The sequence below is a fragment of the Condylura cristata genome, unplaced genomic scaffold (genome assembly GCF_000260355.1).
Source record: "Condylura cristata isolate star-nosed mole 26May11 unplaced genomic scaffold, ConCri1.0 scaffold00004, whole genome shotgun sequence".
Classification (NCBI taxonomy): domain Eukaryota; kingdom Metazoa; phylum Chordata; class Mammalia; order Eulipotyphla; family Talpidae; genus Condylura; species Condylura cristata.
Genome location: NW_004567105.1, coordinates 14,338,197 through 14,362,854, shown reverse-complemented (window position 1 = coordinate 14,362,854; position 24,658 = coordinate 14,338,197). Strand labels below are relative to the sequence as shown.

Sequence of the window (24,658 nt, the reverse complement as noted above, 5' to 3'; positions counted from 1 at the left end):
TGGGTTTTCAGAGCTTGTCAAAGGTGATCAACAAACATTTCCTGAGTTAAAAATCAGCATCAGTAATTTTTATTGTGTTCTACCTCCACCACACACACATGTGTTTATATATATGTATCTGTGTGTGCATATTTATTTACATTGCTACTATTTTTTTTTTCCATTTTGCCTTAATACCAGTCTGTTTGGGACATTTTTGTTGTTAAGGTATAAAAATAATAAATGATATTTACAAATATGACACAATTCTAAGGAATTTGTGAATATCTCACTTTTAGTTAGTTGCTATTCGTTCTTTTTCCGACAGCTAAGAAATCACATCAGAATGCAGGTGGATGAGATGAGGTTATTTAGTTACAATTTGAATCTGCTTTCATTTACTTTTAAAAATATTCTGTGAACTTTGATACGTTAGCCTTTATTAGTAATTTCTTGTAACATTAGTGTATTGATTATATTGGCTTCATAGGATCCAAGTCCTCTTACTCATGTGTCATTTGAGAGACTGGACATTTCCTATTGAGCAAAATAACTTTCTCTCTGACTTATGTTAACGTTTTAAAAGAGGAATTTAAATTCATACTTCTTTGACTTTGTATTTTGCCATTTTAAAGTTAACAGATTAGTATTAATAGGATTATAATGAGGATGATGGACTTAGAAATTCAGCACATGTTATTTTCCAATTTTAAAATTACACCTTTTGCTTGTGTCTTGGGGTGCAGGATTTTTATAATAGCCATACAATTTTCATTAATTATTTAAGTTCACTAACTATATTAATAATACATTAACATGAAAAAAGATCTATCATCAGAGTCCTTAAAAATAATTTGGTTTTGGGCCCAGCGGGTTAAAGCACAGCACTAAGAAGCTTAAACCACTTCCGCATGAGTTCGATTCCCGCCTGCCCTGGAGGTGATCCACATGGCGAGGCAGACCTCTCCTGACCTGCCCACTGCTCCCCTCAGCAGTGTACTTCGTCGATCTGCCTGTTCTGTACCCCACTCTGTCTCTGGTGAATCCTCTCACCCTCCACATCTCTGGCCTGTACCCCAGTTCTGTACGAATAAATAAATAAATCTTAAAAAAAAATTGGTTTTGACACTTAAAACCCTACTATAACAAATTTTGATGGATGCCATTTTAGTCTTTTAAAGATTATTTTAATAGTTTGTAGCAGACTCTTCTGATTTGTCATGATAGTTACTAAGTCTTTCTAGATTGTTTGGAATGAAGTCACCTCCTGGAGCGGTGTGCCTTGAGAGAGGTATAGCATGTTCACTTAGACTTATGCAGTATGCTCCTGATATTTTCATGTTTGTTAATAATTTTGGTCAGAATTTCAGGGCTGGATTGAACCTAGAGGGCAAGGGGCTATTCCCCTTTTTCAAAATCTGCTGCTGTTGAGCAGAAAATGTTTTTGAGATGCATTTACTCTCAAAGTAAGAATATTAGGCCTAGTTATTATCTCTGATCTTTTGAGTAAGGAAACAGGCTTAGAAAGTGAGTTGGCATGTCTCAACCTGCCTAGCTTGCCTTTTACCAAGCACAAACCTATCCCCTTTGGAATTCATTTTTCTATGCACCCCCTCACCCCCATGTAGCTACATAGTATATCCATAAGTTAAGTAGGAAAAATATGTACCAGTGTATTTTGCTGTTTAGTTTAGTTATGGATAGCACCACTTGATAGAGGATACTCAGCAATACTCATGAGAAAAACTTGATAGGCTCTTTATTTTTACCTACTTATCCTATAAATATTGAAGTATAGATGTGGCCTTTGCTCTACTGAAACTGGTGTGCTGGTGGGAGACACATAAATTAGTAAACAGAACACACAAATAGTGCTAAATTGTGCAGAAAACTAAAACAACATATTGAGATAGCAAATTACATTAAATGGTCAAGGGAGGTCTCTCTAAATGGCAGCATTTAAGTTGGTACCATTGACCAAGAGAAACCAGAAGGAAGAAGGTCATTGTGACTAGAGAATTAATGAGTAAAGAAGAAGTGAGAGGTGATGTAGGAAGGGACCAGGCAAAAAGGACATTGAAGCCTGAGTTAATTAGCTTGCAGTTTATTCTGTGGATGATTGAAAGCCACTGAAGACTTTTAAATGGGAGAAATGTTGGCTACTTTACATTTTTTAAAGATCACCCTACATCTGGAACCTAGAATGTTCTGGAGTAGAAGCATGACAACCAGATAAGCGGCTGCTATTGTGATTCATGGTTTGCATTAGATTGTTAGTTTGTTGACGTAAAGGGGGGGCCACATGGAGTTTATTTTAGGATTGGAGTTTAGAAAACTTACTAATAGACTAGAGGGAAAAAAGGAGAAAGGACTCAGGATATTTATTTTGGGAAAATGGATATTTAGTGTCTTTACAGATAATGGGGTTGAGTGTAAGTGAGGTTTGATGACTTCATGTTTGAGTGTGGGCTTAAGGAGAGGTTTGCTGCAAGAATTTAAGCAAATATCTTTTTTTTAAATATTTATTTATTTATTTATACAGAACTGGGGTATAGGCCAGAGATGCGGAGGGTGAGAGGATTCACCAGAGACAGAGCTGGAGCAGAATAGGCAGATCAGCGAAGTATACTGCTGAGGGGAGCAGTGGGCGGGTCAGGAGAGGTCTGCCACGCCATGTGGTCACCTCCGGGGCAGACGGGGATCGAACTCATGCGGAAGTGGCTTAAGCTTCTTAGTGCTGTGCTTTAACCCACTGTGCCACCAGGGAGGGCCACAAATATCTTTTTGTTTTGATAAAACTTTCATCATCGGTAATGAGTTTTCTATTCGTCAGTACCTAGACTTCCTCCATGTAGGGGCTAAGCTAGATTTCTATAAAGTGCAGTGTTTTTGAGATGTGAATTGATTTTAACTTAAGACTTCTGTATAAATTAAGGTTATACTAAAGGGAGATATCAAGAGCTAGTAAACCCTGGTGGGGGGCCAAGGCTGCTGGTGTTTCCTAATCTATGTCACCTCCATTTTTTGCAAGAGAGCACAGACTGCCTTGAAGGCTTGAAGCCTTTATAAGCTATTGGATTCATGTGGAAGATAATGAGAGGTGAATTCTTAGTATTAGCATGAGTATAGCATTCAGTTGAGCATCTGTTTATCAAGTGCTTGCTCAGTATTGGATGAAACTTGAAAGTCAGCTGCGGGTAATATTAAAATAACTTTTTTTTTTCTTTAATAGCAAAAACAGACATGTGTTAGTTTGAATTCCACATCTATGTATTTGGTAAGTGGAGGCCTAAATAACACCGTTAACATTTGGGATTTAAAGGCAAAAAGAGTTCATCGATCTCTGAAGGTAAGTGACTTTAAAAAGCTTTAGGGAAGTTGGTATCTCACAATTTGTTAAGGATAGTTACCAAATTTTTTTCTCTAAATTTTGAGTTTTTATGATAAAATAAGATGCTTTAGAATTAAAGTGAGATTTATTGCAAAAAATAAAGATGCTTGAATGCTTTATTTTTTCTTTTGTGTCTGTCACTAATGTGTATTAGTGGAAGTTTTCCTTATTGCTTCACTTAGTTGTACTCTTGTTTCAGTGAACCACTTCATTTTTTTTTGAAGTGTGGTTTTCTGTCTACAGAGAATAATTTTTAAGCACTTTCAAATATGAGAATGGTTTTGCTTTGATACAGTATTCATTTTAATAATTAGTGTTGGGTATTTAGCTTTTCAGTTCTTTAGTATGTTGGACTGCATTTTCACATTGGTAATAGGGTCATTTTTAAAATAACTCACTATTTGTGATTAGTGGTTTTTAAATTTTAATTTACTTTTTTTTATAATCTTAATTTATTATTTTAATTGTGATAACATTGGAATACTCTCTGTCAGGTGTCACCATAGATCACCCATAGGACACAAAGTAATCCTTGTGCTTCCTTCCTTCTTTAGTCCCACTTCTCTCTCCAGTCCCACAAATCTCTTTTTGGATGCTTCAGTTCTATATTCAGTTTTCAAGAGTTTGCTTTGAAGGCTTGCTTTTGCTGGTGTTTAGTTTGATTCCTATATATTTCATGTATTAGTGGCACTATCCAGTATTTGTATCTTTCTTTTTCTCACTTATTTTATTTAGCATTACCTTTCCTACTTCTATCAGTGTTGCTGCAAAATGGCATGAGTTTGTCTTTTTCGATTGCACAGTAATAAAACACAAAAGCACTAGTTTGAAAGAACCTGTATCCCTGTGTTCATTGAAGTACTATTTACAATGGCCAAGATACGGAAGAAACCCAAATGCCCAAAGTAGAGGAGTGGATAAAGATGTAGTACATGTACTCAATAGAATCGGTGTTTTCTTGTTTTTTAATAGTTTTGCATTTTTTAAAAAATTAAAACACCTCTCTTTTACACTGAGGGCCTCTAATTATGTTAAGTTTTTTGAATTCTGCTTTTCATTATTGTGTCCTATTAGTATTTGAAAGCTCACCTTTAATGTTACTTTTAATTGCTATGTCTTTTTTAATGTTTTAATTTGAAAACTAAAACATTTATACATACATAAAAAATTTTTTTTAACCCAGCACCCATCTAGTCATCCTCTGACTTCAACAGTGATCGACTCATGGCCAATATTTTTTTCTCTTTATTTTCATCTACTCTCTAGCCCTTACCCCTCATGTGAAACCAATACAGACATCATTATCATTTTATTTTAAATCGTAATGTCTTTGAGTTAATTTTACTTGAGAAATGGCATATAGAGCATAGCCTTTTCTCTTGGCTGACTTAAAAAACAAACTTATATTTGCTGTTTAAAATATTACCTTGGGCCCTCCCTGGTGGTGTAGCGGGTTGGAGCGCAGTGCTGCGAAGCTGGGTGTGGCCACTCCAATGTGAGTTCAGCCCCCGGCCCTGGAGGTGATCCACATGATGCAGCAGACCTCTCCTGACCCACCTGCTGCTCCCCTCAGCAGTGTACTTCATCGATCTGCCTGTTGTTCTCCCCACCATGTCTCTGGTGAATCACCACCCCAGCAATTCTGGTTTGTACCCCAGTTCTGTATGCATAAATAAATGAAATTTTTGGAAAATATATTATCTGGAAATTTCAGATTTTTGGATATTAGCTAAACTTTGAAAGTCTTGAGGAAAATGAAAATGGCTGAGGGGAAGCGAAAAGAATCAGTTGTGATTCAAGGCATCAATCTCCTTTTGGAAATTAAGACATTGGAGTCCAGTGAGAATAGTTAATGAGAATAGTTAGCTCTCATTCATTCTGTGCCAACAACTATACTGAATATATGTATTCTGTTTATCTCAGTAACTGCAGAGCAGGTAACATTATTCCTACATATAGATTGAAATGCTCAGAGATGTTAAAGAATTTTTCAGTGACAAGTAACTGGTGATGGGCAAAGATGAGATGCAAACTCAGATCTTACTCATTGCATAGTCTTAAATTACGAGATAATTGGATTAAAGGTATTTAGAGGTATATGTCTACTATGAGTAGGGGTCTCCTACAAATTTGAGAAGAGATTAAAAGTCTATGACCAATCTTGTAGGCACCTTTTGTTACGCATTTGAGAAGCATCAGTTACCCCATCTGGAACTTGCTGCTTACTACTTTTTTTCCCACCCTTAACTTTCCCAGTTATTCTTCAGTTTTCCCAGTTATTTCAGATAGTTTCTTTTTCTCTTCACATTGTTTGAAACTCTGAGAATGCTTCGTTTTTGCACTCACTCACCTAACAAGTACTTGATGAATTGTGAGAGTAGGAAATCTCATCCTTACCTTTGGTCCCTTCTCTGGAGTTGTCTTCCTAGTAACAATGTGCCACAATTTCTGGCACATGGTAGATGCTTAATAAATGTCTACTGGATGGCTTATTTTCCACCCTTAAAATGAGGAAGGTACTGCCTCTTTACAAAGTCGTTGAAGTTGTGGACTCCCATATGTTAGTTCCCCAAATGGGGTGGATGAGTTAAATAGCCTCTGTTTCTCTTTGCTTCTCCTCAGCCATTTTCTCCTGAGGGTAACAACTCTTTCTTTGATTTAGAAAAGGAATAAATTGCAAGGAAACCTCTAAAAATGCTTATGGGACCATTTGAAAGTTACAACATAATGGAGTATTATAGTTCTACTTATCTATTAGGTATAAAGGTTAGTTGAATTCTATTATCATGACATCAAATTGTAAAAACTACACCCGTAACTCTTACCACCTTTTGTGTTCCTGCTGGATATCTCTAATTTGATATTATAAAACAGAACCTGTGAACTCATTTGTTTAAAACCAAACAGTTTCTTTTCCAGAAAATAGATTCTCTGTTGGATGTGGGAAACAACCCAGTATAACATGAGAAAAATAAGGCTTTAGAACTTGACTTGGACCTGATTTTGGCCATATCTTTTTGCAGTTATGTGAACTTACACAGGTTTCTTAATGTATCTTGGCCTTTCTTGTTAACTTACCTATAAATTGGGAATAATGACTTTGCCTCTCGAGTGAATATATACAGTACCAGCATTAATAGATACTCAGCAAATGGAAGCTTCTCTTACCATCTTTCACACATGGCTTGTCCATTCTGACTTTGGGGCTTTTGTTTACTGCCCTCTTCCATTTTGCAATAGTTGTTTTTTTCCCCTTACCCTAATTTATCTCATCCTTTCTTTAAGGTTGCACTCAAGCTATATTAATTCCATAAAGCTTCCTCTGTCAGCTCAGTTCACAGTGCTGCCTCTTTCTCTTTGCCCTGACACTATGCCTCTATCACTTATTTAACTTTCGTTCAGCCATTTTCATGTTATTTTAAATGTCCTGTCTTCTCAATTGAACATAATACTCTCCAGGGCAGGGACGCTCATAATAGTCAACTTGCAGTAAATGTTACTTGTCAGTGGAAGTGAATTTTTTAAGGTAGACATAATGCCATTTAGAAAATTACCTTTCCTTTCTGTCTCTTGTTTCAGAGTACCTAATCATTACTATGTTATGAAAAATAAATCCCTATTCCCTGAGAAGAGTTAATGTGGATCAGATAGCTTTCTCTCTTGAATAGTTTTTTTAGGCAATTTGAAAAATACGTTAATGCAAATATTGGGTTGACAAATGCGTAATATTTACAAAGCATGAAGTTTACAAAAACATGAAATGCACTGTTGATAACTTATGTGGCCTGGTACTTACTTTAATTTAAATTTCTTTCAGGATCATAAAGGTGAAGTAACATGTGTCACATATAATTGGAATGATTGTTACATTGCTTCTGGATCTATCAGTGGTGAAATTATTCTGCACAGTGTAACCACTAATTTATCTAGTACACCTTTTGGCCATGGTAGTAACCAGGTAAAGTATGGGTTTATTCAAAATAAAGTTGATTAAACTTTGAATATCCTTTCATAAAACAATGAACAAGCCTTAAAATTAAGTATTTTGTGTTACTTAGCTGAAAAAGTGTAATTGCTAGTAAGTTTTTTCATGGCAATGTTTAGAAGAGCTCAATGAAAAGTCACTTTTTACTAGATTATGGCATTTATCCTGATGAGTACTTATGTTCCTAAAATATCGCTACTTATAACAAAATGTAAATAGTTGTAAGTTGAACTTGAGACCTGAATTAATTTTTCTATGATACAGTAACAGAAGTGTTGCATAGTTAAAACTCTCAGTTCTAAGACAGAGACTTATGTTCATAAATACTCTACTGGCCATGGCACTATTAGTTGTGGGTAGGCACAGGATAAAATGAATTTTGTTTAAGTACATGACAAGTGTATGCATTTCAGATTAATACCAGGAGTATTTAGGGAAACTTCATGAGGGAATGTTAGTCAATTATATATTTTTCTTTATGATTAATTAGTTTATTAAAAGTTATGGGAAAAATTAGTTTTTAAGCAAATCTAACCCTTGGCCAACTTTTCATAAAATTCTCCATTGAAATGTCCAGTGAGGTGCAATTTTTTAAATCCTTTTTATTGTAATCACTTTGACCATAGCTATTAGCATATAAAATATAGGAGCTCTTTACTTTTGAGAAGCAGTTTTTTTAGTTACTCTTTGAATAGTATATACTTGGTGTTTAAGGATACACTTTTTTTTAATTTAATAGATATTAGAAATGTATGAAAAGAAGCCTTTTCTCAAATTTCTTAAGTATTGGGGAAATTTGATATACATATAAATGATATGGGTGATGGATATAAAGCAATTTTCTGGTGATTCAGAACAGTGAAAGAAAATTATGTAATTGGGAATAAAGTAGGGAAATTGAAAGAGGAAGAATTAAAGCTGGGTCTAAAGCTTAATAGATTTTTGATTTGTTTTTACTACAATACTATGAACTGTTCCCTGTGTCAGTTATTTGACTCTTAACTTGTGTCAGGGGCTCTTCACATTTCCATGGTTGTAGTTGGGACTGCCTTTTATTTCTTTGTCCTCAACCATGATCCAACTTTGTACTTTACATGGAAAAGATCTTAGTAAATATGTGAGTGGATGAATACATTTAGTGACAACAAAAATTTGTGGTTTTGTGTAGAAGAACTAGGGTGTAGGCCAGTGGTGCGGGAAGATGATTTACCAGAGACAGTGGGGATCAGACAGGTAGATTTACTGATACACTGCTGAGGGGAGCATCTGGTGAGTCAGGAGAGTTCTGGGCCATATGTGGGCAGCTCCCTGGTTGGAGATCGAACCCAGGCTGTAGTGGTGAGAGTGCTGTAACCCCAAGGCCCCGTAACAAAAATTATTTTTTTTTGATTATATATATTTTACATCCTCCTTTGTTTTTGTACCGTGTGTGCTTTCTCCTCTCAGGAGTAGGCCCTGTGTAATTCCCACCATCTGTTCACTGGGTCACCATCACCATGGTCCCTTGTGCTCTCTTGCTACCTATTTTGATCTTCTTCTGCCCCCTTACCTGCAGTGTGTCTGATTTATAGTTGTCTGTTAATTTTGAAAAAACTTCCTTTGGAGAATATCTTGCTCTCTGCATTTTACTGATAAGGATAAATTGTTTGCCATAGAAAACTAGGAGTTTATATTTTGTTATTGTGGTGATTTGTATTTTTATAACAGAAGCATAAATCTTAAGTCCATAGACATCGCAACTATTATGAACTATATTAGAAAAATCTATTCAAATGTCTTGCTTTTTAGGGAAATAATTTCTTTTTTAACATTAGAAGTATGACACATTTAGATTTATAAATTCTGGACTGACTTTATAATAACATAAAAATTAGGTCAGATACTGCTATGTGGTTATTTGTCTTATATTTTAGTTTTATTATAGCCTACTGCAAAGTTTTCTTATTAATACCATTCATGAAAGAATAGTCCTGGAAATGTTCTTGGCCTTATTTAAAATATTTGGTCTAAAAGATTTAATTTTTTAAATGGGGATATAACATATAATAAAGTGGATATATCTTAAGTGAACAGCTTAGTGAATTTTTAAATATATATATATTTTATACACATACACACACACACACACGTTTAACTACTACCAAAGTCAAGATCTAGAACATTCCTGGCACATCAACGAAATCTCAACATTTAGTTATTTTTCATTTTTCTTGAAAGAGTTGTATATCTGCTTTCTTTGTTCTTCCCTGTCTTTCCCTTATTTTACTTAATGATATTTTCTGTAGTTTTCATCCCATGTAATGTCCTATTATCTGAATGTGCCAGTTTATCCATCCTGTTGTCAATGCACATGAGTTATTTCTGGTTTTTAGCTGTGAACATAAAACTACTGTAAATATTCTTACACAAGTTTGTTTGCAAATAACTCGAGTAGAATTGTCTTAGGGTAGGCATAATGTTTTATTAACAACTGCTTAAGAATTTTCAAAACTTCCAAAATACCTTAACATTTTTGCCAGCAGATTATGTGCAGCTCAGTTTCTTTGTAATTCTGCCAATATCAAGTATTGTTTTTCTTACTTTAGCCACTCTGATGGTTAAATGGTATCTTATTTTGGATTTAAATTACATTTCACTATTTGAGTGAGTTGAATACATTTTCCTACTTCTTTTGTGAAGTGACTGTTCAAGTCTCTCCCCCTTTTTTGTACTGGGTCATTTCTGTTTTTCCAATTTATTTACAGTCTATATATGTTCCAGATTTCTTGTATCTACATGTTTACAAATCTTCTTTTAGCTTACAGCTATTTTAATCTTAGTAGCCTTTTTTTAAAAAGTGAAAAGTTCTAAAATTGAAATCTAGTCTAATCATCTTTTATGGGTATCACTTGAAGAATTTTGCTTGCCCCATGTTCTTAAAGATAGTGTTCTGGTTTTTGTGTTTGTTTTTATAGATAAACTTTGTCATTTTACCTCTTATTTATTCCTGTTGTGACCTATTTGAAGTTAATGTTTGTGTATGGTATGAGATAGGGTTCAGCTTTTCATAGAGGTATGTAATTACACCACCATTATCTTTCTAGCTTAGGGACAGTGGATACAGGAAGATTTAAGAACCCAAGGCTTTGGAGACTTTGCAGTGTTCGCTTGTCATTTTACAAAGGAGTCCAAAAGTTACTCATCTTTTTTTTTTTTCCCCATTAAATAAAGTATCTTTAAAAGGTCTAAGTGACAGATTGCTGTATTATTAATTCAAAGGATTTCATTGATTATGTAGCAAAACTGAATTTAAACTTACCTAGTTAAGAAAAATAATAATGCTCAGAGCTTATCCCTTCTGCAAGGTCAGATAAGCCAGAATCTGAAATTTTTATGTGTCTGCAGCCTGTTGCTAGGGCAGTTCACATCTCTGCAGGAGCTGTTGGTGTAGCTTTGTGCTGCAAGTCCCACATTTGGAAAGCTGGCTGTGTGTGCCGGTGCCAGTTACTTACTTCACTCTTGTCTCTTCCTTTTATCAAGTGAGTGATAAGTTACTTTCAGGAAAGTCTGTGAGAGATAAGTGAGCTTTTAATGATAATCATATTAGTCAATTCATTAAAATAGCTTGTTGTGATTTATTTCCCAAAATGGTTTCAGCCTGATTAGGTCAATGTATTTTCCTTTCAAATCCTCAGTAATTTACCAGGTAGCTGTAACTTTGATCTCACATTTTGTGCTTTAAGTCCACCTCAAATAAGCAGAGTATTAACGAATGTCAAGAAGTTGAACTGGAATGTGTTATACTGCTTTTCCATGCACATTTCTATATATTTGCTAGTGTTGTTTTATTTTCCTCTCTACCATTAAAACTGTGTGGACTAGGAAATACCACTTGATCTCTGAGTATGTAAGTATGTAGTCTTAGTTTTCTTAGGAAAGTAAGTTTTCATGATTCTATATATTCTCTTTCCCTTTTAAAGTTAACATTATAATTGAAATCTCTGGAGTTTTTTTTTTTTTTAATCTGTTTTTCCAAGAAGTGATTTCATTATGGCATATTTTTTTCTGTTGTTACCAAAACATACAATGCTTTTTAAAGCATTCATATTTTACCAAGGTTCTTGAAAATTCATTTAAGATTTCAGATATATTAAATGTTAACTTCTTAATTTTAAACAATTCTTGGAAAAATTTCACCTCTGTCAAAAAATTGACATAATTACTATTAGCTGGTAACTAGCCCAATTTCAATGTTGATCAGTTTTATTTTAGATAAGGTCTAGTTTATTGAAAAAAGTAGTAGCTAGGTTGCATCTGATCATTAAATTGAAAGTATCTGTTTTGTTTCTCTATTCATAGTCAAGAATTTGAAATCTTTAAAAATTATCAAATTGATTTCTTAATGAAAGTGACAGAACCATGAAGTCTCATTGAATCTGTATAATCCTGAATTTCATATTGGAAATGAGATTGCCTGAATATATTTAGAATCTTACTTTGCAGTGTCTAAACTGAATTGAAGCTATTAGTTTTATGTGGCTCACAGTGTCTTTCTGCAGGGGAAAAAGAGCCCCCACTTTCTACAGAACTGCTGGGCAGACAAGATTTCTTAGACTATAATTGCACATCATTACTTGGCAAGTTCAGCAACTTAGGCTCACAGATAGGTAACCTGTGCGGCATTTCTCATGTTTGCCATTTTCAAAGCAGTTAACAGGTGGATCTTTTTATTGATTCCTTTGATTAAAAATGGTCTTTAGGCCCTCCCTGGTGGCGCAGCGGGTTAAAGCACAGCACTGAGAATCTAAAGACGCTTACGCATGAGTTCGATTCCCGCCTGCCCCGGAGGTGACCACATGGCGTGACAGACCTCTCCTGACCTGTCCGCTGCTCCCCTCAGCAGTGTACTTTGTAGATCTGCCTGTTCTGCTCCCCACTCTGTCTCTGGTGAAGCCCCTGAGCCTCTGGCCTGTGAACAAATAAATAAATCTTAAAAAAAAAAGTCTTTAAATGTAGTAAGCTTTCTTTGCGATTTTAAATGTATATGTTAAATCCATTTCTTAAATAAAATTTTTGTTATTTATTTTTTAAGATTTATTTATTTATTCATATGGAACTGGGGTACAGGCCAGAGATGCGGAGGGTGAGAGGATTTACCAGAGACAGAGTGGGGAGCAGAACAGGCAGATCAATGAAGTACACTGCTGAGGGGAGCAGTGGGCAGATCAGGAGAGGTCTGCCTCACCATGTGGATCTCCTCCGGGGCAGGCGGGAATCGAACTCCTGCAGAAGTGGCTTTAGCTTCTTAGTGCTGTGCTTTAAACCCGCTGCACCACCAGGGAGGGCCAAATTTTTGTTATTTTAAGAGCCTGTTTGGTACAATGGCCTGGTAAAAAAATTTTCATTTTTAAAAAACAGTTTTTTATCAACAATGAGTTTAATTCTAATTTGGTTAAGTTGGTTGACTGAATTTTGGTACTTAAATTTGAGTGACTATAAAACTGTATAAATAATAGTTGTCCTTTATGTTATATAGGTACATTGGTGTTAAAATGTTTACATGATAATATGTTCTTAAATATCTTGGCTATGTTTCCTTAGTATTTGTGTATAATTGTCTATATGTTATGTTCTTGAGAAAGTTTATAATTGGCATATCGTTATAATATAAATTCATAATCTGTCTTACAGATTCTGAAATGCTAGTTTTTTCCTTTCCAGTTTACTGTAACAGAAAGTTTGAAGAATAATTTCTTGTGGTGTTTCTGTATATAGTTCTGTCTTCCTTCCTTAAAGTTATCATTCTGTTGGTCCAGTCTTGTTTTTTGTTTGTTTGTTTGTTTGTTTGTTTTTCTCGTTAGTGTCTCCACAGCCCCCTCGGGAGGGTGTTTGGAGGAAAGGCCAGCTTTTCCCTTCAGGTTGATACTATTCAAAGAATATGGTTACAGTCCATCCCCAGCCTAGAGTGTTGCCAAACCTCCTTTGGCTAAATATCTGTAATGATTCAATTGTTAGACTGCCAAGGCATCAGGTGTTCATGATCAAACAAGTATATGAGATATTTTCATTAGTTATAAAAACAACAACAACAAATATTATTGCTTTTTCTCTCCCAGTATTTCCTTATACTTGTTTGTGATTTTGCTGTGACCAGCACATTTATTTAGTGTGGATTTTCTAACCTTGATGTGTTAACATAGTCAATCTCAATGTTGTGTTGCTACTCTGAGAAAGAGGCAATTGAGGTAACTAACTATCTTCCAGTATAATAAAATTGTGGCAAATATTCAATTACTAGAATATTGATATGCTTTGGGTCATGTTATAGCTCAGGAAATGATTTTATAGTTGTCACAATTGAACCTATTGCTCTCTATACTAGAGAAATTCTAAATGTCACGTGGTAGTGTGATTAACGATTACTTAGGGTTTATATAAAATGTTTTTACCAATACTTGCAATTATATAAAACGTACTTTTATTTTTATAGTCTGTTCGACACTTGAAGTACTCCTTGTTTAAGAAATCGCTACTGGGCAGCGTTACAGATAACGGAATAGTAACCCTCTGGGATGTGAATAGTCAGAGTCCATACCATAACTTTGACAGTACACATAAAGCTCCAGCTTCAGGCATCTGTTTTTCTCCTGTCAATGAATTACTGTTTGTAACTATAGGCTTGGACAAAAGAATCATTCTCTATGACACTTCAAGCAAGAAGTAAGTGCGTCATGATCATTTCTTAATTTTGTAATAAATAACTACCATTAGACATTTTTTTTCCTAGACCAGTGATTAATCTTTAGGAGACCTCAAGTTGTGTACTTGAATTTTTTGTTCTTTCCCATGCAGGAAAAAAAAAAAAAAAAAAAGATGAGGCTTGGACATATTCTTTAGCATGCCTCGAGACAATTAATGTTGAGGCATTGCCAAGTAATGATGTCACATTTTTATTTTAGCATACACACATACTATTCTTTTTCAAAATACAACTAAATTCTTGTATTTTTAAAGTACTATGATTAATTTGCTTATCACCAATACATTATCTAGAGTACGGTTTCACATTTTGTACTGAGTCATTCTTGGTGGTGGGGGTTATCCTGGATATTGTAAGATATTTAGCAGCATCCCTTGCCTCCACTAGAAGTCAGTAGCACATCTGGGAGTACTACTAGATGGGAGTGGCACCTCTCCCACCTCCATCCTCAGCTGTAAAGGGGAACAGTCCTTGAGGTATTTGGTCCTTTGTGCCTTCTTACAGTTCTGAAAATGCTTGCTAAAATAAAATTTAAGAAAACTGCAAGAGTGCTACAGGTGTATTCCTTACACTTAATATCTAAGGAACACATGGAAGGACATGGTAGTGTTACTATTAAGGAAGTGCCTACTGTCAGTCCATGTTAAGTTTGCTAGTGCTTGTTTCACACTTCTTTTTTTAACTCTTGCTTTTGGGGGTGGAGGGATAATTTACTGAGAGCCCCAAGAATCAGTTTACCTTGTCCTCTTTTATCCAAGCCACTCTGCAAAACTCAGCATTAGCAGATCAGGTTCCATATTCCTGCATTAGTTTCCTGAGGATCAAGCCACATTTACTCTGTGGTCAAGAGATGCACAAATAAGAACAAAGTTGCAGCTGCTCCCCTATGAAAGGTCATAGTCCTCTTGGGGCTTCAGCAGGTCGATAAATGGAAAAGGGCCGACTGATACTAAGCCTTCTTCCCTCTGAGGCTACTGGCCTTCTTTGTGGACTGATGCCCAGGAATTCTGTCATATTCACTCTCAAAGTAATAATAACTATAAGAAGTAGGTGCTGCTTCTAGAAAATGTAGAATAATGTACCTGTTAGAAATAAAGAGAAAAATAGGCTGGAGTGTTTAACTCCTGTAGATGCTGTTGTGTTGGAAATGTCTCTGAGTCTAATTCTAATTTTTCTGCTTAGACAGTATTTAGAATGTGCATGTAATGTTTGCTGTATTCCAAGTAGCTTTAGATTTGGCCTTGTATTTTATGTGTCATAAGAGGTTATACCCTTACACACGTATTTGCATATACTTTATTTTCCTTTCCAAAGACTAGTGAAAACTTTAGTGGCTGAGACTCCCCTAACTGCAGTAGATTTCATGTCTGATGGAGCCACTTTGGCTATTGGATCTTCCCGTGGGAAAATATATCAGTATGATTTAAGAATGTTGAAATCACCAGTTAAAACCATAAGCGCTCACAAGACATCTGTGCAGTGTCTAACATTTCAGTACTCTACTTCTCTTCCTAAGGTAAGATGTGTTCTTTCTTTTCAGCATTTTTTATTTTAGTAAATAAATCAAACTCAATGTGGAAATTATATGTTGTCACTAAACATCATATTGTTTCCTTCATAATCATGTTTATATAAAAGAATTAAAAAAATTGTAGTACAAAGCCATAATACTGAGTTTGAAAACTTGTTTATTCAATTTCAATTTTTGTTTCTTTTCAAAAATGTTTTAAGATTTTTTTTTGGTTCAAAGGGAAATTCATTTAGAGTAGCAAATTTAAGATTTTATGGGAAAATATATATATTTTAATCTTAGAGGGAATCATGAAATATTAATATATAGTATGGAACATTAGAAACCTGAGCTCTTAAATATTCCATTACATTTCAGTCAAGTTTAAATAAAGGCTGTTCAAATAAGCCCACAGCTGTGAACAAACGGACCATTAATGTGAGCACTGCAGGTGGAGGAGTTCAGAATTCTGGAACTGTCAGAGAAGCAGCCATCACTTCCTCAGCCGCCGTTCTACCGCAGCCCATGACAACAGTTGGCGGAAAGGGAACGGCCGCTGTTCAAGACAAAACAGGTAAGCGTTGCTTAGGTGTAGTATCTGAAGTCCCTGTTCACCCTCAAGTTTATATAATTAGCACCTTATCAAAAACCTAGAAATCAAATTTATCTGACCCTTAGGTAGAATCCTTTGCAGATAATATTGAAGTAATAAAAATTGTAACTGAACTGTACATTTTTATAAAAATTAATGAAAACCACTTATTCTGAGCTGAATTTCTGTTATAAGAAATACTATCTTAAAAAGAGAATAATACCAACTCAGAAATTATTTACCCTTCCTACCACTATAGAGTAGATGACTCACTATTGAGTGTTCAGATTAATCAGAAGAGAATATGAGACTTTGATACTATCATTAAGATTTGATCTGAGTTTAAAAAAAAGTTATTAATGGTTTCTTCTATTTCACATTTCAGGATGGAGTGTAAGTCGGGTGTTGAAAGGAATATATTAAGAGGCTGAATAGTGCTTCACACTTATTAAGCAGTATATTAGTAGTTTGTTAAATAAAAATAACGGAAAATGTTAGCAGTTTTTAAATAGCTCCTATTATACTGCTAATCATATTGATGAAATGGTTCTGGAGGAAGAATTCATTTAGATTTTGTGAAGATGTAATATGATGAGCTTCTCCTTACTTAATATAGAAAATGTTATTTGTCCTTATAAAGATATTTCCTAAATTCCTAAAAAAATCTTTTGTTTTTATATAAAGAAATTATGATGTATTGCCAGCTGGCAGCAGATATTTTTTAATCTTTGTGATATAGGAGTACGTTTCCAAGTATTCTCATTAGAACTGGCTGTATCCTTCTCTTTTTAATTTTCAGGACAAATTCTTGACTTGGACAAAAACATTTACTTGGGCTTTTTCAGTATGGTTTACTGTTCCCAATAGAAACAAAACTTTGAATTTGTTGGCCTTGAAAGTATGGAATAATATTTTTTAAAAAGTATAGTCACTAAAACTTTTCTCTGACTATAATCATCTTTATATAAGAACCACACCATATTATTGGCCCTTATTTAAGAAGTGCTAGAATAAACACTAGTATTACCTACTTAAAAGAGCAATTTCTTTTTGAAATACAGCTTATAGTAATGATTGTTAAGATGTTGAATTAACTACATTATGAAAATAGCCATTCCAAAAATTGCTTAGTTTATTCGTAATACTCAAAAATTAAATTTTCTCTTAGTTACTATAAACTTTCTGAAATCTCATTGTTGTATAATTTTTAATAAAGGTGACTTGTCTTTAACAATGACAGCATTAATTAGGGGGTAGAAGATTTGGGTCTGCAGGGTTGCCAACTAATGATAACTTTTGTCTCATTAGCAATGTTTCTTACAAAATGAATATTTGCTCGGCACACACAAGTACACACCCCCATTGCTGGTAACAGAGTCAGGAATTTTTACTTCTTAATTTTGAAATGATTATAAAGTTTCAGTAATGGTAAGACAGAACTCCTGAGCTCTAGGATGCCACTTAGCAGATTCGCCACTTTGTAAGTTGTGCCACATCTGTTTCATCATTGCCTCTGTCTCCACCGCACATACAACCCAGACTTGTTTATCTACGCTGAAATAGTGAAAATATGTTAAATTTAAGTCTGTTACTTGCTACCTAGTACCAGGGTGACTGGGCAGTTTTCTTAACTACTTTGACTCTTCGTAGATTTTTCTTTTCCAGAGGTGATATTTAACTTTTTAGGTTATTGTATAAATCCAAGAAAAATATCAAAAGTTCTACTCAGTAAATTACAATGTTAACTAACATCTGTATCATTACTATTACCATCGTTATTTTAAGTATTTTATAAATCTCAAATTTGAATAAAGCTCATGTTACTTCTATTGAAGGCATTCTGATTTAGTTATTGAAAAGAACCTCTGTAGACTTGATGCCAATGTTCATTTAGAGTAAGAATTGCCCATTTTCAAATGATATCAAACTTCTGTTTTTTAAAGCTCTATAGGCTAGAATTATGTCTTCATACAAGTTGAGAATCTATCTCCGTAGAGGAGAGAAATTTCTTTTTTACCATAGTTTTAACTTTTGGTGTAAGCAGTCACCTATGATGGCGGGGTGCAAATGTTAGTTATATTATAATGTTATGTCAGGTGTTAGCAAAATTTATCTCATCAGCTAAACTTGGATATATTTAAGCTGTTCTTTGTTCTTATCCCTGCATTTCATTTGGGACCAAGATGACAAGTAAAACACTTTAAAATTTAATACAGTAATATTATACCAACTCAAATGCCAGACTTTCATGAAAGATCTTGAGTCTTTTGAACTCAATCCTTACCCTAAAATGGGGTAGGAGAAGCTATTGAACAAGAAGCTACTGAGCCTCAGAGTTTGTGTCACAAAGATCCGGCCTAAATCCACATTATGTACTGAAAGCAAATATAGAACTGCATGCCTCTTGACTGTTGTCTGCTGTATTATTTTTTATGAGTTTGGTATTCTGATGTCTTTCTTCTAGTAAACTACCATTAGGTTAGTGAACTCATCGAGGTACATAATGCTGACAGAAATTTTAAGCCTCACAGTTAGTGAAGAAAAAGACAGAAGATGGGGAAAAGAGAACCATTCACTGCACGTTGGGGAAAGAAACTAACATTTCTTGAATCTGCTATCATCTATAATAAAATAATACCAAAGTTATAAAATAAAAATAATACCAAAAGTGAAATTGTGTTCTGTGAAAGGGTATCATGGTCTCTAACGTAAATAATTATAGAAAATTTCCTTCAAAATGACTAAATGAAGATGGTGGTGTATGAATGAATGAATTGCTTTCCATGAAATGTGGCTAATGAGCTGTTGTCACACTCTGCTTTCTTTTGTGTTCACAGTTGTAATATTAGCAGTCATGTGTTAATGCCTTCATTTTTATAACCTAGCTTCTAATGATATATATTTATTTAGATCTAGTAATACTTATTTTTAAATCTAATTGTTTTAAGGTTTGCCTCGAAATACAAACACAGATATTTTATCTAAGGAAACAGACAGTGGAAAAAATCAGGATTTCTCCAGCTTTGATGATACTAGAAAAAGTAGTTTAGGTGACATGTTCTCACCTATCAGAGATGGTAAGTCTATTCAGATCAAGAATGATTTCTCTTGCTGTAAGTCATTACATTTCTTTGTTTTTTTTTTGTTTTTTTTTTTAAGATTTTATTTATTTATGCATACAGAACTGGGGTATAGGCCAGATGTGCAGGGGGTGAGAGAATTCACCAGAGACAGAGTGGGGAGCAGAACAGGCAGATGTTCCAAAATACACTGCTGTAGGGAGCAGCAGGTGGGTCAGGAGAGGTTTACCGCACCATGTGGGTCAGCTCCTGGCCGGGGATTGAACTTGTGCTGCAGTGTCTGCTGTAGCTTCATAGTGCTGTGCTTTAACCCACTGCACCACTAGGGAGGGCCCAGTCATTATATTTATATTGTGGCTAAAAAAGATGGGTAATAGCTTCGGTCTAATTCTGTTCCTGACAGTTGCTAATTTTCTTAATCCCTGCAGTGGTATCTTTTCTTTTTCCCTGGTACTTCAAATGTTATTCTAAAGTATATGCTGGTAATTTTCATATGAGAACTGTGCAGACAGCTCTCAAGCTAGCATTTAATTTCATAGAAGTTTTTTAAAGTATTGTCTCCATAGGCAGTTTTTACTTCTATTTCTTTCTAGATAATCTTAAAATCCTGAATATTTTGATAGGTAAAACATATCCTCCTCACTTAAAAATATGTGTTTCTTTGATTATAAGTAATTATTTTAATATTAAATGTTTTCATGGAGAACTAAGAGGAGGTCATAGATTGTTTCACCTTTTACACTGTGTGTGAAAGTACCACATTCCCATTACTGATAATAGTATCGATCATTATGTAGCAGTGTATATCAATAAAGATATATCACACTGACCCAGTGGGGAATTTTGGCTTATGACAACTCGTGGAATAACTTTTAAATTGTAGAATGTAGGAAGAATCTTTTAGAAGTGTTAAAGATACAAGTGTGGTCCTCATTCACAGTTTTTAAATTCAGTTCAAAGGATTGAAATTCCTCTTTAGTTACTCTTGATATTTTAAAATGTATGATTAGAAATTGAGTCACATTTTTTTTTTTTAATGTATTACAGTTTAGTGTTTTCTATAAGAAACCCGGATACCAAATAAAATACTGGCCTTCATTGTCAAGTGATTTGTGTTTTAATATTGACAAAACAATTTAGGCAAAAGACTTAACTTATGCTTCAGTTTATCTTTCAAAAAAGAAAGTTTTTGCTTTGTTAAAAGTTGTATTGCTAGGCATATATACATTCAAGAGATGGAGGGGGTGGATTGGTGAATGGGAGATAATTCCTACTTACCTGAGAGTCATGTATGATGATCTATTATCCATTTGAATTTCTGGTGACTTGTTTCATGACATTTGCCTGTGCTTCTCTTTATCTCTTCAAACTTAACTGGTTTTTAAATCGAAAAGGAGTAATATTGTAATATACCTATTCTAAACCTGAAATAAATATTAATAATGGCTTATATTAATTCTAATATTCTATTTCTTGTGAAATATTTTTTCAATATTTCAGATGATCCTCAAAGCAGCCCTGTGAGGTCAAGATATTGCCTTCACTCTCCAGGTCTAGAAGTTGGAGCTTATTCATAATAAAGGCTTGTCCAAAGCCATAGCGCTGTTCAGTGGTTCAGGCAAGCTAGGTCACAGCTCTCAGGAGCCTGTTCCAAGTGCTTTTTCTGGTGTGCCTTTTTGCCTCATTAGGTAACTGTATACCTTAGAATTATCTTTTCATATTTGCTGCTATCTGTGAAGCTGTAAGAATGAAAAGGGAAATTTGTATGAGTACTAACTTTAATTTCACCGTATTTTTTTTTCTTAAAATTCACAGGTTCAGAAAACTTGGGGGGAATGAATAGGAAGCCTAAGTTGCTTTGATTTCCTTTTCAGTATTTTTTAAATTTGATTTTCTAATTTTATTCTAGATGCAGTAGTTAACAAGGGAGGTGATGAGTCAGTAAGCAAAGGAGATGGTAAGAAATACTGAATTTCTTTTAAGAACAATGAAGGTGATATTGTATAATTTATTGCCTTGTAACAACTTACCCCCACATTTTGAAAGTTGGAAGCACAAACATTTATTATCTCAAGACTGTGGGGTAAGAATATGAGCAAATCTCTTCATGATGCTTTTTTAATCAGGCATCAGTAGGACTGCAGTCAATTTATTTGGGAAAGGGTCTGTTTTCAACTCATTCGTGTGACTGTTGACCAGAGATACATGTTCCTTGTCATATGGGCCTTTCCACAGGGCAGTTGACAATGTGGTCACTGGCTTTCCTCAGAGCAGATGAACAAAAGAGTGAGAGAAGGTACTCATGGAGTCACAGCGATTTATGTACTAGACTTGAAAGTGTCATCTCACCACTTCTGCTGTAGTTTCTTTGTTAGTTACTAGGTTCATCCTACATTCAGTGGGAGAGCATTCCCTACTGGAAGACAGGGATCATTGGGGTTCATCTTAGGGTCTTTCTTCCAAGGTACCCCATAGTTAAGTGCCAAATTAGCAATTTTTAGTTGACAAAAACTAATACCAACTAATACTCATCATTTTTTGCAGTTTCTAAACTATTTTTGTACACAGTCTCTTTTAAGTCTTACGAGTCAGGGAAATGGATATCATCACTCACATTTACAGATCAGGAACCAGAGTCTTGTGATTTTCCTCCAGTCATACATATCAAGTAAGGAGGAGAGCTGATAAATGAACCTGTCATCTGAATACAAATCTCATGTCTTTCTACCATATTAACCTGTCTGTTGTGTTAAGTGCTTTCCTTAAATATCCAAGATTGGGCAACATCATGTGCAAATGAAACTTTTTTTCTCTTTTTTTTCAGCTCTTGACTTTTTACCACAGCTGAACTCAGTGTTTCCTCCAAGAAAAAATCCAGTAGCTTCAAGCACTTCAGTATTACAGTCTAGTCCTCTTAATGTCTTTATGGGATCTCCAGGGAAAGAAGAAAATGAAAATCATGATCTGATAGCTGAATCTAAGAAAATGTATTTGGGAAAACAGGAACCTAAAGACTCCTTCAAACAGGTATCCTGCCTGAAAATGCTGCTGAGCTGCCTGTGTGTGTTTGTCACTAGCAAACAATGAAGCTCAGCTCTGCAAGGCAGGCAGCTGTCGGTGACTGTGTCTGAACTATTGACAGAGCTGTGCATTTCCTAGGTAGAAAAGTATTCTTCAGTCTTAATCCACATGTTGAAAACTAGAGAATATTTTTGCTCTTATCTTTGGATATTTTGAAAATAACAGTACACATAAACTTATAATGTTTCCTAAGGTAAGGTACTCATTTTAATGGTGTATAAAAAATTAGTTTCCCCCTGAATTCTTTTAATATGTATTCCTATTGAGATACTGAGCATGACAGTTGATGATCACAGCATTTACCCTATGTCTTGGAGGAAATTGATGGTGCTGAGGGTTTAAAATGACCAAATGTTAAGCAGGAAAGCCTAGTTTTTGTACAGTTTATCTGTATTTCCATATGTGTATTTTCAAATGATATTGAAAAGATACCATTCAAGGTACCAGAATGTCTTTTGACTTTTTAAAAAGTATTTCTGACTAGTTACACATGAGATTTGAGGGGAACGTTTGTTTTTGTTTTTGTTGTTTTTTTTTTTAATGCTATTCAACAGCAGATGCTTAATAAATAATCTTTTCCTAATTATGTTAGGAGATTGTTTTTGATTAGTAAATGATTTTTTTTTCGCCAGTAGTTCAAGCATTTTTCCCCTTCTCCATCCTTGCCTCATTTTCCTTTCTCTGATCCTGTCTACTGAGAAAAAAAGAAAAGTAGGTACAAGTGATAGGAATAAGGTGAGTAAAACCAGAAATCATGTATTATTTATTTTTAAATGTGAAGCTTGCGAAGTTGATCTCTGGTGCTGAAACTGGAAATCTAAACACCTCTCCATCATCTAACCAAACAAGAAGTCCTGAGAAATTTGAAAAACCAGAGAAAGAAATTGAAGCCCAAGTAGTATATGAAGCCCCAGTCAATGGATCCTCAACTCCAAGTGCGTACATACAGCTTCCCTACGTGGTAAAGTATTAACTTGAAAACCACCACTGTTTAACTTGGAAGGAATAAACAGAGTGATTACATACCAAAAAATTAGTTCAAAAGCTTAAAATTTATGGACATTTCTCTAGTATGACTCTCTTATTGGAAGACATTTAAGTGTAGGCAAAAGTTAAATTCAGCCAGTTTGATTTGAGACTCTTGGTGTCAGTTTTATTTCTAATCTATTATGTAAATGCCTTGATCTAATACAGCGCAGATACAATGTTGGACCCTTTGAAAATGACCCATAACTCCTTGAAATTGTCTTTCTCCCTATTACTAAAGCTTTACCTGCAGAGTTTATGCCACAGACCTAAAAACTTGGTCATCTATAAAAGAATATTAGGTTCTACTATAAGAGTTACCTATACAGAACAACTCCTTGTATATAAACAACTCTTTCATGTAGAACTTTGTATGGTCGCTGTGGATCTATTGCATTAGCTTAGACTCCAGGACTCTGCCTGCAGCACAGCTTTACTCCTAGGTGCCTTCTGTTTGCTTTTAATAGTCTTCGTTTATCTAGTTGGTGATGCAGCTTGTCACATTCATCTTTTATAAAAGGCTGTGGTTCTGAGATTCCTCCTCTGTCATATGTTATTACATTAGATAGTTGGCAGTTTATATATATAGATAAATGAGTAGCAGGAATAATGTCATAGAAAGTTTCGGAGATTTGTATCCAGTGAATTTTTCTAAATGTCACAGGAACCGTGTTCTTCACTAGTATTTCAAGTTTTCTCGTGCCAAATCTTATTTAGAAATGTTTGATGTCTCTTTGTCCAAGTTGACTATTAATATTTTTCCCATTTTTTTTTAGTTCCAAAGATAGCATCCTCTGTCACTGCTGGTGTTGCCAGTTCGCTATCAGAAAAAATAGCTGATACCATTGGAAATAATCTACCAAATGCACCACTGACATCCATTCAGATCCGTTTTATACAGAACATGATACAGGAGACATTGGATGACTTCAGGTAGTTTTGAGAAATTCCATTTCTTTCTAGACCTAAGCTGGCTTTTTTCTGTTAGATGTAAACCTGGAATTATAAGTAGAGTTGGTGGGTACTACTTTGCCCATTTTATGGGCAAGACCCATAAAGCCATAGAAATTATGATAAGCATTACTGCTTTTGATGTACTGAACCTTTTAATTATCAGCTAGAAAAAGGCAGATTTACCCAAGGTAATTATTTGACGGCTTGGCAGGGCAGTCTAGAAGGTAGGCTGCCATTGTTGATATTTTTGTCAAATGTGGACAGATTCAAGCTCAACTAGGATCTTTGTATACACAATGTATAGGTTTCCTATTAAGTGTG

The 24,658-nt window shown here is 34.7% G+C and overlaps 1 protein-coding gene across 3 annotated transcripts in view; it reads left to right on the top strand.

Moving 5' to 3' along the window:
- Positions 1-24,658, top strand: part of NEDD1 (neural precursor cell expressed, developmentally down-regulated 1) — a 33,720-nt gene that overhangs the window by 4,972 nt on the left and 4,090 nt on the right. For 2 of the 3 annotated variants that reach the window (XM_004675790.2, XM_012735026.1), the window contains exons 4-13: positions 3,212-3,328; positions 7,188-7,328; positions 13,825-14,054; positions 15,409-15,610; positions 15,983-16,178; positions 19,145-19,273; positions 21,186-21,233; positions 22,101-22,303; positions 23,139-23,292; positions 24,160-24,316. In XM_004675790.2, the coding sequence (XP_004675847.1) occupies positions 3,212-3,328; positions 7,188-7,328; positions 13,825-14,054; positions 15,409-15,610; positions 15,983-16,178; positions 19,145-19,273; positions 21,186-21,233; positions 22,101-22,303; positions 23,139-23,292; positions 24,160-24,316 (1,577 nt within the window). The remainder of the gene's footprint in view (positions 1-3,211; positions 3,329-7,187; positions 7,329-13,824; positions 14,055-15,408; positions 15,611-15,982; positions 16,179-19,144; positions 19,274-21,185; positions 21,234-22,100; positions 22,304-23,138; positions 23,293-24,159; positions 24,317-24,658) is intronic. The other variant, XM_012735027.1, reaches the window with a different exon arrangement.